The following is a 12957-nucleotide window of genomic DNA, read 5'->3' on the forward strand; positions in this document are numbered from 1 at the left end:
GGGAAACGGGTTGATGACTAGGTTCGGGTGACTAGGTTCGTGAAATTTTAGATAGAAAAAATTTTGGGGCAGTAAGGGAAACGGGTTGATGACTAGGTTCGTGTGACTAGGTTCGTGAAATTTTAGATAGAAAAAATTTTGGGGCAGTAAGGGAAACGGGTTGATGACTAGGTTCGTGTGACTAGGTTCGTGAAATTTAAAAAATGAAAAAATGTGGGACTATATTTGCCAAATAAGTATCCCCCACCCCCGTATAAGCCGCTAGGCTCTCACAATGTTTTATTTAAACTTTTAATTTTAAAGCCTAACCCTAACAAACAAAAAATAAAATAAACAACGAACCTTGTCTTCACGAACTTAGTCTTCACGAACTTAGTCTTCACGAACCTAGTCACGCGAACCTAGTCATCAACCCATTCCCTTGCTGCCCCAAAATTTTCCTCTTTAAAATTTCACGAACCTAGTCACAGGAACCTTGTCATCAAGCCATTTCCCTTACTGCCCCAAAATGGTGAAGATACAAAAAAATACATATAAAAATCCAAATTTCACGAACCTAGTCACACGAACCTAGTCTTCACGAACCTAGTCTTCACGAACCTAGTCACACGAACCTAGTCTTCACGAACTTAGTCTTCACGAACTTAGTCTTCACGAACCTAGTCACACGAACCTAGTCATCAACCAATTTCCCTTACTGCCCTAAAATTTTTCTATTTAAAATTTCACGAACTTAGTCACACGAACCTAGTCATCAACCCATTTCCCTTACTGCCCCAAAATGGTGAAGATACAAAAAATGCATATAAAATCCAAATTTCACGAACCTAGTCACACGAACCATTTTTTCCAACATGGCACCCACGAACCTAGTCACACGAACCTAGTCCTCACGAACCTAGTCATCGGTCTCCCAAAAGAGCTCTCGAAATGCGAGCATAAATTTCACAGAGAACATCCGCAGGTACCTCCGCCTGATTTTTAACAATTTCCGGAAACAGCAAAGTATTTTTCAAAACTGATAACAAAAAATCAGATATTTTGTTGCATCCACCTCAAAGATGAGAATCAGGTTGAGTACCTGACCTGGAAACACGCGGCTCAAGAATATTTTACTTTCGCTACAGCTGGATAAGCTGACCTAGAATGAAAGTTTTATAAATAAGAAAACATTTCCTTCGCGCTGGAAAGGACAATCAAATTGGTGCGCATCCAATTAATGCATCCGTTGCAAAATACTTCGTACTGTGCAAGGGCAGATGGAGGAAACACAAAACCTTCTCCAAAGTTGATACTTTCGTCGATCGTAAATCGATCACGGAAATCGCGTCTTTGCCTCGAAAATCAATTGCAAGACGAGAGCTGAGTCCTCATCCTTTCGGACAGATGTTTCTTACGGGCTTCTTGGAGTACTTAGCCCACTTTTGTTGGACTGCGAATTTGCGCTGTTTGAATATCGCGCAATTGCCGCCTTATCGACATCTGGGAAGTTGATGGAAATAAAGGGCTGAAAACAATGGCGGAAACGAGGCCTCAGCGAAATTTTACGAGCTTTTTGATAGTTTGAAATCAAAGAACTTTCCAATTTACTGCTCTCAGATGATAATCACTTTCGAATTCTATTGTTCCCTTGAAATTGCTTTCCTCGAATGAAGATATGAAGGTAATTATCAACTGGTTTGTACTTTTGAAAAATTGATGGAACTCGTCTTTGAAGAGGCAATCACGTGCATAACCATGCTGCCACAGCAAGCTTTATTTTTGTTGATTTTGGGAAGTTAAAAGGGCTTATTTGTGTTCAACACAGAACAGATGGAACCCTCTATCTCTGTCTAAATTTTAAAATCTTACATTGGATGGTGAATTGATAGTTTCGTGTAAATAAAAGACTGCTTTGGGACGATTGTTTTGAAGATGCTACCGTCATACTGCTACCGTCTTACAACAACTTACGAATAATAAAATTGTTCAATTAGAGTAGGCTTATTTTTCAGGTGGCTCTTACTAGAGGTTACTACAGACAGGGATAGTTTAAGTATTATTGCCACGTAATACTTGGAAATTGATCGACATTTTGACATCGCGCACGTTAATTAGGATCAAAATAAGTGTCAAGGTCGGTAATCCCCTTTTCGGACGAGGTACCTCCGCCCAGGGCCAAGGTTCATTGACTTTTGTGCGAGCTGCGCGCGTTTAAAATTGCGCACTTTGACGCGCACCTTGTCCAATCGGCTTCCGTAAAGGGGTCTCTTCCCGAGCGCCCTCACCCCTGCCCGCGTTGATCTGCGCGCAAAATATTTCCCTACATCCAGTCGAGAAACAATTTATAACCAGCCACGCGACAGAGAATTACCTACTCTTTCCTTCCTTCAACGCTTCTAACAGGTATTCTAGATTGCTTTGGTTATTATTTTTGCAACTGAAAAACATCTTTAGTTCTCTAAAGTCCCTTTTTTCGGAACATTCATTTATCCATTTTTACCCCCATTTAGTCCCCCATTCACCCTCTGTAACAACGAATGTACTAAAACCTCGAACAAGCAAGAAAATCGAAGAGATAGACGAAAAAGAATGATCACGCTGACCCCTGTGGCTAAACGGCTGCAGCTCTCAAACGTCTCGGACACCTCAACCGACGATGTTTTCGATGCGATGGACGTTGATAGTGAGTAAATTTCACCTGCGGGAAAAGGTCGCTTTTCGAAAACAACAGTTTTTAATAAAAACTTTTATATCAAAAAGCTCATTCAATAAGGATTATAAAAAGTTGACTTCTTTGTCTTCTTGATGACGCGTGATTCAAAATTTCATTAAAATTTACTCCTTTCTTTAGGCCCAGCTGGAGCGCGAAGCCGTTCCCCATCGTCCCCCTTCATGTCCCCACTGGCACTGCGTTCTGCGGAGAACTCGAACACTGAGCCCATAGAGCCGCCCGCTGGTAGTTCGCCAACAGTCGGCCTGAAACGCCACGGCTTCCTCGTCATCAGAAAACGACGGTCGACGTTTAACGATCGTTTGGCGATTCGGAAGAAGCGGACGTCGAGTCCTCTGCGCCCGTTAAATCGCCCTACTACGCCCGATGATTACATCCTGAAAGAGGTGAAACTCGTGTCTTCTAATTTACGATGCTAACGGAAATCAAAAGGATAATTTGTGTTCTACTGATGATGCAGGAATGGACTCGCTAATGTCAGCGCCGATCATAAAAAGACCGACTGGAAGAAACATTCTTCGAAGAAAAAGTGCCCTTCCCTTGGACAATACGTCCAGCTCGCCGATATCTGTACGCCCACAGTAAGTGACTTTCTTGACGGCGATAAATCATCTATATTTTCTCAGACGAACGATGAGCCTTTGTTCTCCGGCCTTCCGTGAAATCAGAATGCGGACAAATTCGCTTGGCGAGCACCAAATTCCCACAGGTAAATTGATCATTTTCATGGCGAATCGGGACACGTTCCATTTTCAGCATCAGCAGAAGCACTCAATCCACTGATGGATAACCAAAACATGCCAGGCGATCAACTTGCCTTGCCGCTTACGACCGTTGGGAAACACTCCGACCTCCGCTACATTTCTACCGAGACAATGGCAAACCTGTTAGATGAAAAATTTTCTATAGGTATGGGTAGCTGGGAAAACCCTTTCGACACGTTTATTAACCTTTCAGACTACGAGGTGATCGACGCACGCTATCCATACGAGTTCAATGGCGGCCACATCAAAGGCGCCAGAAATTTGTTCACAAAAGATATGGTCAGTCAGTCTTCCTTGATTTCAACTCATATTCCCATCTAGATTAATGAAGCCTTTTTCGGCGAAAACACGCCTCCAGTGGAAGAAGGCTCAAAAAAGAAAATCTTAGTTTTCCACTGCGAGTTTAGCTCTGAGCGAGCACCGTCAATGATGAAGCACCTGCGAAAACGCGATCGAGCCAAAAACCGATATCCAAAATTGGACTACCCGGAGATTTATGTCCTCAAGGGGGTTATAAGGTAATATTTCCAATATGACTTTATCGATTGAAGTTTCTTTAGGCATTTTACTTCTGTAAGAAAATAACAAACAAGGAGCAGTATTTGGAGCCAAATAAATACACGCCTATGCTAGACAAGGAATACGCAGATGATCTCAAACATTTCAGAAGAAAATGCAAAACTGCTCCCGTTGGCGACGGCTTCGGTGGGCGCCAGATCAAGTTCAGCTGAAACAGATTGTACAATTTTGAACGAGAAAACTCGCTCCTTCTGTACAGGCTATATATTCGAAGTTTTTACTCGTTGTCACCAACTTTTAAAAGAAAATAAAGTTGTGTAATGTTGCACAAACTTAAATCAACGTTCATTTTTATACAGAATGAGGTTTTGCTTTATTTACACGAGGTTTTAAATTGGAAATGTCCAACTTTACTTGTGCTTCTTCAAATGAATCTTCAGGTCTTTGTTACACTGGCGAATGAATTTGCAGATTTCCGCTGCTAAACTTAAATTGCCGGATTTCTTCGATGAGCTTGTCGATTGATACAAATTTTCTGATACTTTTTCGAATTCGTGCTTTTTGATGATTTATAACTGCTCACGTTTGGAAAGTTTTCTGAGTTTCAAAACCATTCCTTTATCTTCGCGAATCCAATCTCCAACTTGAGCAAATACTGCCACTTCTCTCTATCTTTCTTGTTCTTGATATACACCTGCATTAGCGCACAGCTTTTAAGTCCGTCCTGCTTTTCATAAATTCTAAAGAGACCATTTTCGCAAGAGAACGTCGTCCGTGCTAGGTCGAAGCGATTTTTGAGCTTGAGCCCGCCATCACCCGTCCTAGCGCAGAAAACGAGCTGGTTGTCGAAAAGGTAAAGCATGACGGATTCTCGTACTGCTGATTGATACAAAATGCCTTCTGAGTAAAATACCAGTTCTGACGAAGTGTGCTTGAGAGAAGGGCCTGTCCATTGGTGGACCTAAGATTGGGCTCATTTTCATAGAAAAAGTTGGTCGAACCTTATTTTGCCAAGTATCGATTTCAAGGAAGACTTCGTTTGATTTCTTCTCTTCGTTGATTTCATCAAGTAGTCCCTTGAATCTTGCGGCCAAATTGGCCACTGTCGCTTTTGTCGAGTCATCCTCGCATATTTTAGCTAAAGCCTCTATTTGCAGAGGATACTTACAGATTCGCTGCACTGGACACAATAAGTAACTGTAGTTATAGCTCATAGAATGTCAGTTTAATTTGGCAAAAAAGCTTCAAGTAATCATAAAATTGTCACTTTGTGAGCTCTTTACTTGACAGGGGCAGATGCACCATCGTCTTGTCCTTTGATCTGCACTTGTTGAGGACTTCAGCGTGGATCGGGCTACTGGCGTAGAGCTTTTGCAAATATTTTGCACTCTCGTCAAATTTTGTGCAATATGCTTTGTACAGGTAGAAGTGTTTAAAATAGGATTGGAAAAGGTTGACCAGCTCGTGTACCGAGCACTGGACAGATGCAGTCACCATGCGCCGTAATTTCCGGTGAAAGATCAAGTGAAATTCATACAAAGATTTTATGTTACCAAAGATTTTCGTCACTTGTTCATTAGTGAACAACTTGCTCCCAATCACTGCGGTCATGTACTGATCGCAAACGTGGGAGAGCGATGAAACGTATTCCGTCTCATTTGCAAGCAACTCGTCGATAATTTTAATTTTTTACGCTGGAATCTGCTGTCGTAGGGATTTGCCGTTTGAGCACTCTGTGTTTTGACCGCTTTGTACAAATCCAAAGGGTGGCTCGATTCTTCTACTACTGAAACAAATGTTGCAGAAAATTTTCAAAGGCAGGTTTTCTTACCGCGAACAAATGCAGTACTAAACCAGCCTTCTCGGTTGTTACATTCTCCCCACCACCAATCATGGTCGGCGGAATCGATCACTCTTACCATATCTTTCGAGGTTTTGCAAAGAAAAATTTGATAAAAAAGCTAAAAAAGACAAAATCGATTGTTATTGCAAAGCCATTCCTCCAACATTTAGCGCTAGCTCATCAGAATTGATGGCATCGTGGCGGTAAATGCATCTGCAGTAAAGCTACTTTGAGTTTCACTAATTCATCCAGTTCTCATGCAAAAAGCGAGACTTCTGTAATTATGGAACCCGTTCCTTCACATCAGAGTGATCTGATGCATAGTCAGAATCCGAGTCGGCCATTTTCTCTCTTGGTAAAAAAGGGATTTTAGTAATGACATTTTGTTTGCGAAATGAAAATAAATATGATACTTATGATGCTGTTTAGAGCGTTTGTTTATCTCTTATCGTTTTACACACGTGTTTCAAACAAGGTTGATAGAAACAAGATAGAGATAAACGGTTTATCATAAACCTTTTATGTTGAAACAAACATTTTAGATATATCAAATGATGTCAAAAAGAATCAACTTTTAATTTAATAAACCATCAAAAACGTATCATTGACCTAGAATAGTCTTGACTCAAGACTCTTGAGTATACCTTCGATTTTCTCTACATTTCTCTTTTTATATAAAATGCTTACTTAGTAAATCTGCAATCCAGCGCTTCGTCTACTTCACCAGCTGTTCTGAGTGTGAGCTCGTCTGTAGAATCCGCAGAGCGCGTATCGGTAAATCGGACAGCGCCGCCGTGCGCGATTCACGGGTGGTGTTTCCACCGCCACCTGCTTCATCACCTTAATTCCGTGGCGGAGGAGCAAGCCGCCACCCGCAAAGAATCACCGCGCGATGACGGACCGTTGTAAACCGTCTTTGCATCGAATCTACTGTTATCAAATTGAAGATATAATCAGATTTGAATAGAAATCGAGTTTTTTGGTTTACCTGGGATCAGGGCGAACGAGGCCGAGTCAGAATCCTGTCAAATGGGTAGATTCAATTAAAATTAAGTAACGACTAGAACGCTTAGAATGGCGCGAGACTAGTTCAATTGTAACGGTGGCGTGAAAACGCATGTCACAATTCATATCTTAGAATAAAAGACTCTGAGTCAAGTTTTTAGATGTCGGATTCGATGATTTTTGATAAAAAGGATGAATAAAATGCAAAACTCAAGTCAAAATAATTCAATAGATTGTTCATTTTTGCCGAAAACAACGTAAAAATTTTATATCTAACATTCTTTATAAACGGCCTTTAAGTTTCCTTCCATGTGTTTGATTACTTACTTCTATGTAAAATCTAATTTTAACTAAATTATCGATGTTAATAGCTCCCCATTGTTGGCAGAGTAACTAACCTTCGGTTTTTCTAATGCAGTATTCGCTGAATAGTGATCTTTCAATTAGTTCGAATTGAACGGCTTACTCGTTTACGGCCTCATTAGCGGCCAGCTCAACTTAACGAACTTGATTAACCAAATTAAGACAATGTCGGTTAGCTCTCATTATCAACTTGCACAAGTTGTCTGCTTAGGATTTCGTAGACTCAAAGGTTATATAAGACGATCAATTTAATTTTCATTAGTGGATATTTAGGTATATTTTTGGCGCTGTAAATGAGGCACACGAGTATCAGACTTTCATTAGTGGCTTTTTAAAAAGTTTAAATTGATCAAGTGCTCACACGGTTGAGCCTCGATAGAAAAATTCTTGTTACCGCATAGTTTCAACTTATTAAAAACTCCATAAGCGCCGGTAATTTCAATTTCTTCCTAGAAGACAAATTGATAGTTTATATTTTGCGGTTTTGCCGTATGACTTCGTTACTTTGTATCATCCTCAAATTGAATCTTGGTTGGACGGGGCGGCTTACCTTTTATAATAAAGCGGAAACACTCGTGTTAGACCCGAGAGATGAAATTTTGGACATGTGTGTCCCTGCTGATAGGGCTTGCCATTGCAGAACAGCAGCAATATGTAGAATTTACCATAACAGAAGGTATGATGAGATTATTGCTTCCTTATTTATTGATAGACATCGAGATCTACAAAAACACAGTAGGAAAATTGCCTCAAGACTCGACTACAAGTATCTATTTCAAAATCAAATAAAGGACTTGAAAAATAAATGCTTGAAATAACTAATCAGAGCTTTTCGAGACCTCAATATAAGCAAAACACCTTGAAATCACGGTCAAAAGAGAGCATGGTTTTGCGTTGTCCATTCTTCTCGAAAGATACAACATCTCATACACCTACAAAATCACGATGGTAAAGCCAACTATGGATAGCCAACGAACTTGGACCTGCCATTCTAACCGGACTGACCTGAGTCTGGAAAAATACAACTGCTACGATAATTTCAAACTCATTATGGAGGAGATTGACAGGAGAGATGAAGAAGCGCTCAAGATTATTGGTTTTACGTATCTTGGAGAACCTATTCACGCTGTCGAGTTTATAAAGAACGATTTGCCATTGATTTATATTCAGTGCGGAATTTACGGAAGTGACTGGATCTCCACAGCGGTAAGAGTTCGTAGTTACAGTATCAGACGAATAATCTGCGCAATTTCCGAGTACCACGCTCCAACAGGCTCTTAGTTTTGTCTTCGTCTGATCGAGGACCTTCTCACGGTTCGCTCTGACTGGCGCTCGGTCGCTTCCTGGTCCATTGTGCCTCTGCTAAATGCCGATGGATACTTGAAAACCACACCCGATCATGAGGAGTCAGACCGATTTTGGAGGAGAAACATGAAACAGTCACGGTACAATAGCAACTGCACGGGCATCGATCTCAATACAAATTATGAACGGCTACATCAATGGCGAGAATAAATATGTAAAGCGCGAAATGAGATTTTTATACAAAGCGAATCTCTTTTACAAGACTCAGAAGGACAGTTTTGTTACGTCCGTATATATTTCCTAAAATATGTTAAAACCAAATTTTCGCTCTGAAGAATTTAAAATGGGAAATTTGGGAAACAATAAAATATTCATCGTTTTAAAGATTTATTTAACATAGAGTAGCAATGAATAGGCGGACAATTCGACCTTCACGGGAACTGATGATTGCCCAAGTTACGCTCGACGAGGTTTCAGCGAGGCCGAGACAGCTGCCGAGCGTAACTACCTCCAACAGCTCGGACAAAAGAACACATTCATAAGCTATCAATCTTTTGGCAACGCAATTACTTTTCCATCGCTTGTCAAGGATTTGAACTGCTCAAACAGAAAGAAGAAAAATAAATGCACCGAAAGAAAGCGGTTAAATGTCAATAAAAATGCTTCTAAAACACATAAAAAATCGTTATTAGTGAGGAAGATGCGGAATTTCGGAAAACAACTATGAAGGTTATTTCTGGGTAAGAATAAATTTATCATAAATAAACTAGCTTTTATCAGTTTAATGGCTCACGGGGTAAATAGCTCTGTTTTCAACGTCAGTTACGGCCCTGTCGATGTCCTTGCCAACCCTGGATCTGCAGGTACATCACACTTCGTTTTGTTTTTGATACAAAAGCTGATACTGTTGTCAGTGATAACGTCACATAAGTTAAAATTTAGACGTTTGGGCGCTCAAACACGGCGGCTTCGACCAAGCTTTCACAATCAAGCTGCCAGACGACGGCGAATACGGTTATTTGCTCCCTGCCAATATGATCAAGCCTACTGCCGATGAATATGTCGCATCGTTAGGTACGATGCGGGGATTGACAAATAAAACAAGGGTTGTAAATTGCGCAAATAACGGTGGTTTTCAAGGCAAACTGGTGCAGTTTCTCAACAAAACGATTGTCCTAAGAACGACGACGATTTTTTACGAATCTGAATGCAGAAAATTTTGCGAGCTTCCGGATCAATACGATAAGTGCGTTGGAACAAGAAATTTTACTGTATGTTCCGCTTTAACCAATTTTATTTCACAGATTTTAGTGGCTGTTCTTTTTCTCATTTCCTAGTTTTCTTTTGTCAGTGTTTTTATAGAATTTTATACCAATAAAAAGAGTTAATTCCTATCAATTCTAAATGAGTCTCATTTCAATACTAATTGAGGGTCCTCGGCAGAACATCTCGTTCTGCTGAGAAAAAACCTCCTGGGAGCGCTCCAGCCGTTGAGGCCTGCCCCTTGACTAATGATCGGACGTGTTCATCTAAGAGCTGGGAGACGGTCAGAAGCCAACCACAAGGGTCGTCAGTTTGGCTCTTTATGTTACATTGCGGCCAATTGTGAATAAATTAAGTGGTCGGCGGGAGTAATTTATCAACCCGGTAGATTTTCCTTTATTTTTTTTATTTTGAATATTTGGTAGTGCTTCAGTTTTTAATGTACAGGTGAAAATAGAATTAAGATTTTCTACCAGCCAGGTTCGGATTTTTCCGGAGCGCCCCAATTCGATCCGCCAGCCATCGGAGCCTTTTCCATTGAATCCCTCGAGTTGAGAAGTGGTGTATTCGCATGCGCAAGGCTCGGTGCACTTTGGTGGTACGAGGGTGGAGGAGAATAGACGTTGCTCAACGAGCGAGGAGCTGGCTGAGGAGGTGTTTGGACGTATGAAGCTTGGCGAGAAGGAAGGGGAGTGAGAGCTTCGCTATCTTTGGCGACTTTGAGTTGATTCGCTCCAAAGCAGTTGATGTTGTTGCACATAACACAGTTGCCAGCTTTGTAGCAGACTATAACGATGATTTTAAATGATGCTCAAATTTACGACCGAATTTGTATTTTTTAATAAAGCAGCAGCTTATGGCCGCGTACTTGAAATCGAGAGGGCATTTGGCAAGCAGAATTACTGTTGCTAAGTGTGGCAGAAAAGTCAAACAATGTTATGTGTACTTACTGCAAGCTATGATAGTGACGCAGATCAGGAGAACTACAAGTGCTGAGATCCCCATGATCGTATTTCCAGACGTCCCTCGTGCTTTTGTCCGTTTAGGGGAGTCGTCATCGGTTTCTGAGTCCTCGCTCGGGTCTTCTTCCGGTTCAAAGTCATCGGGAAAGTCGATATGAGGAGGCGTGAATCCTAAAATGCACATTTTCATATTTGTACTTCTTTTTTTGCGGTGCGAGAATTGACACCTGCTTCATTTTCCAGCCAAGTTTGCCGAATTTTGAAAATTTGTGAAATTTCTCACCTGTGTGTCGGTCTGGCGTTGGTTCACTGTAGCGGGATGATGGGCCAGGCCGCCCGTAAGCGGAAAATGCGTGATTTTCTGGAAGCACAATTTGCTGGATCTTCGAGCAATCTGTTGGGACGGTTTTTGGGTCGATTCCGACGTTGTTCTGGGAAAAGAGCTGGCGGTACTTTTTCAAGTGCTCGCGGGGATCGTAGCCAGTACCGTACATGCACCAGCGACTGAAAGGTTTTATGAAATTGAGAAAATGCCAACTGGACGTAATTATGCCATAAAATAGTCACACTCGTCCCAAAACTTAATTGCGTCAAGAATGATTAACCAATTTAGGAATTATCAACTCTGCCAAGGTTGCTAGTAGAAACCAAGCTCTATAAATCTTAACTGTAGCTGACGGGTCAAGTACCATTGTATAGAGTACCGCGGCGATAACGTTATTGTGATAAAACACAAATAATTTATCGCCGAAAAAACTGCCAACAAGCTTCCTTCCTTGTCAGCGAAGTTATTTAAATCTGTCAGAAAAGGACTATTTGTCTCAATAATACCAGTCAAGCTTGGTTTCCCCGAGAAGAGGCCACTGAATTAATTCTATTTGCTCGATCTATTTTGGTTATTTATGTTCTTCAAATAGATGGAAATAAATGGGGCGAGGAAGGGTTGACTTCGAGCCTTGGACTTACTTGAGATCATTTTCCAATTTGTCGATCTTCGGTTTGTAGGGGTTCAACTGGTCGGGAATTTGAGGCTGTCCCCAGTTTGAAATACTGTCGAAAAATCCTCCTGCTTGGACGACGCTAAGAAGAAATAAACCTCGCATTTTCGATGTGTCTCTAGGTTTTTGTGGTTCTTCTTTCAAGCTCTCTCTCTTTGTGATTTTCTCTATCTAAGTCGGTCGCTCTCTTCGCTACAGCTGAAGTCTTCCGGCCAAATATCACCTCGATCCGGTCCCTTTTGTGCGCTTTTCGGGCAAGTCTTCCGTGAAGTAACTTTTTCTTTTTCGATTATTAACGCCTTTGTTTGTCGATTTTCTGTGCGTAAATCAGTCTTCTTTCAAATTTTCTCTGGCTCGTTATGTGATTTGGACGGCGCCTTAGCTCTTCTGCTATCGCCGCCTGGGAAAAAAAGTACTCCGATCGTAAAATATAACAACGGTGGTTATTTGATGTTTCCTTGGTCTTCGATCTTCCTTTTCTACTCTCCAATTCTTCTTCGTTGATTTGCGCTTTTCTGATTTGGCTCTATGAAAAGAAAATTAAAAAGGGCGAATTAGAAACGCGTTCGCTTTTGGGTAAACTGAGAGGCTTGGGCACGCGAGCGACTCAAGCGCCACCGGACTGTGTATTTGTGCGGAAGGCAAGAAAAAAATCGAGCGCGAGTAGTATAAGGGATAACACGGGTCTAAAGTTCTCTGCTTGACGCTGATTGGCTGCGCTCCTTGTTCATTAAATATTCTAGCTTTGCGCTGACTTCAGATTTAAAATGCTCTCATATTAATCATCGTTCTTCAGATATTTGTCTCCAGTAAATAAAATAAAGAAAAAAACTGTTTTGTAGTTTTGTGTACTTTATAAAATTTACATCTGACATATTTTTTCAAAAAGATACACCAAAGCTGATTTATTAAATATTCATAAACGCCAGAATCGAAAATTGGTCACGTGATGGCAATCAAGTAGTTTTAGTTTTTTGTTTCTATGGTAGTTTATGTTATATAATGACCGAACTTTTTATTACTATACGTGCTAAGTTATTGATTCATTTTATCTCTGCAAGAAAAGAAGAATTCAAAAAAAATTCTTGTTTCATTTGAGCAATTTGGCTCTGTGTTGAGACGAGTGTGTATTGATCAGTTCGCATTCGAGTTATGGTTTCTACTTTTTCGCACCAAAATCGGTTCGTAGACTACATAAATAAAAAAGATTCTGTTTCATTAT

The 12957-nt window shown here is 40.8% G+C and overlaps 4 protein-coding genes and 1 long non-coding RNA gene across 5 annotated transcripts in view; 2 read left to right on the forward strand and 3 right to left on the reverse strand.

The window, feature by feature from the left end:
• The window catches only part of LOC145706051 (uncharacterized), a 93624-nt gene that overhangs the window by 31149 nt on the left and 49518 nt on the right, over positions 1-12957 (reverse strand). The window lies entirely within an intron of this gene.
• On the forward strand, positions 2268-4340 carry LOC145703842 (M-phase inducer phosphatase 1-like). Its single transcript, XM_081781240.1, has 9 exons — positions 2268-2385; positions 2493-2665; positions 2834-3099; positions 3146-3294; positions 3340-3422; positions 3470-3622; positions 3671-3756; positions 3799-3995; positions 4038-4340. Exons 2-9 carry the CDS (start codon positions 2572-2574, stop codon positions 4060-4062), a joined length of 1053 nt encoding a protein of 350 aa, XP_081637366.1. The 5' UTR covers positions 2268-2385; positions 2493-2571; the 3' UTR covers positions 4063-4340.
• Positions 4043-5922, reverse strand: LOC145703844 (rho guanine nucleotide exchange factor 9-like). The gene is made up of 3 exons (XM_081781241.1): positions 5828-5922; positions 4998-5782; positions 4043-4957 (listed from the first exon to the last, which is right to left on the reverse strand). Exons 2-3 carry the CDS (start codon positions 5208-5210, stop codon positions 4601-4603), a joined length of 570 nt encoding a protein of 189 aa, XP_081637367.1. The 5' UTR covers positions 5211-5782; positions 5828-5922; the 3' UTR covers positions 4043-4600.
• LOC145706072 (uncharacterized) lies at positions 8350-9375 on the forward strand. The gene is made up of 3 exons (XR_014134650.1): positions 8350-8413; positions 8489-9252; positions 9293-9375. It is a non-coding gene; the product is annotated as an uncharacterized LOC145706072 (long non-coding RNA).
• LOC145702648 (uncharacterized) lies at positions 10168-12376 on the reverse strand. The gene is made up of 4 exons (XM_081779898.1): positions 11704-12376; positions 11021-11241; positions 10726-10908; positions 10168-10561 (listed from the first exon to the last, which is right to left on the reverse strand). Exons 1-4 carry the CDS (start codon positions 11838-11840, stop codon positions 10245-10247), a joined length of 858 nt encoding a protein of 285 aa, XP_081636024.1. The 5' UTR covers positions 11841-12376; the 3' UTR covers positions 10168-10244.

The sequence above is a fragment of the Oikopleura dioica genome, chromosome PAR (genome assembly GCF_907165135.1).
Source record: "Oikopleura dioica chromosome PAR, OKI2018_I68_1.0, whole genome shotgun sequence".
In the NCBI taxonomy this organism is placed as follows: Eukaryota; Metazoa; Chordata; class Appendicularia; order Copelata; family Oikopleuridae; genus Oikopleura; species Oikopleura dioica.

Coding starts and splice junctions, on each gene's coding strand:
- LOC145702648 (XM_081779898.1), bottom strand. CDS start 11,840: ATGCGAGGTTTATTTCTTCTTAGCGTCGTCCAAGCAGGAGGATTTTTC. Junction 11,242..11,703: donor AAATTGGAAAATGATCTCAA/GTAAGTCCAAGG, acceptor AAAACCTTTCAG/TCGCTGGTGCATGTACGGTA. Junction 10,909..11,020: donor AACGCCAGACCGACACACAG/GTGAGAAATTTC, acceptor TGTGCATTTTAG/GATTCACGCCTCCTCATATC.
- LOC145703844 (XM_081781241.1), bottom strand. CDS start 5,210: ATGAGCTATAACTACAGTTACTTATTGTGTCCAGTGCAGCGAATCTGT. Junction 4,958..4,997: donor TCGATACTTGGCAAAATAAG/GTTCGACCAACT, acceptor GCCCAATCTTAG/GTCCACCAATGGACAGGCCC.
- LOC145703842 (XM_081781240.1), top strand. CDS start 2,572: ATGATCACGCTGACCCCTGTGGCTAAACGGCTGCAGCTCTCAAACGTC. Junction 3,295..3,339: donor CCGATATCTGTACGCCCACA/GTAAGTGACTTT, acceptor ATATTTTCTCAG/ACGAACGATGAGCCTTTGTT. Junction 3,996..4,037: donor GTCCTCAAGGGGGTTATAAG/GTAATATTTCCA, acceptor AAGTTTCTTTAG/GCATTTTACTTCTGTAAGAA.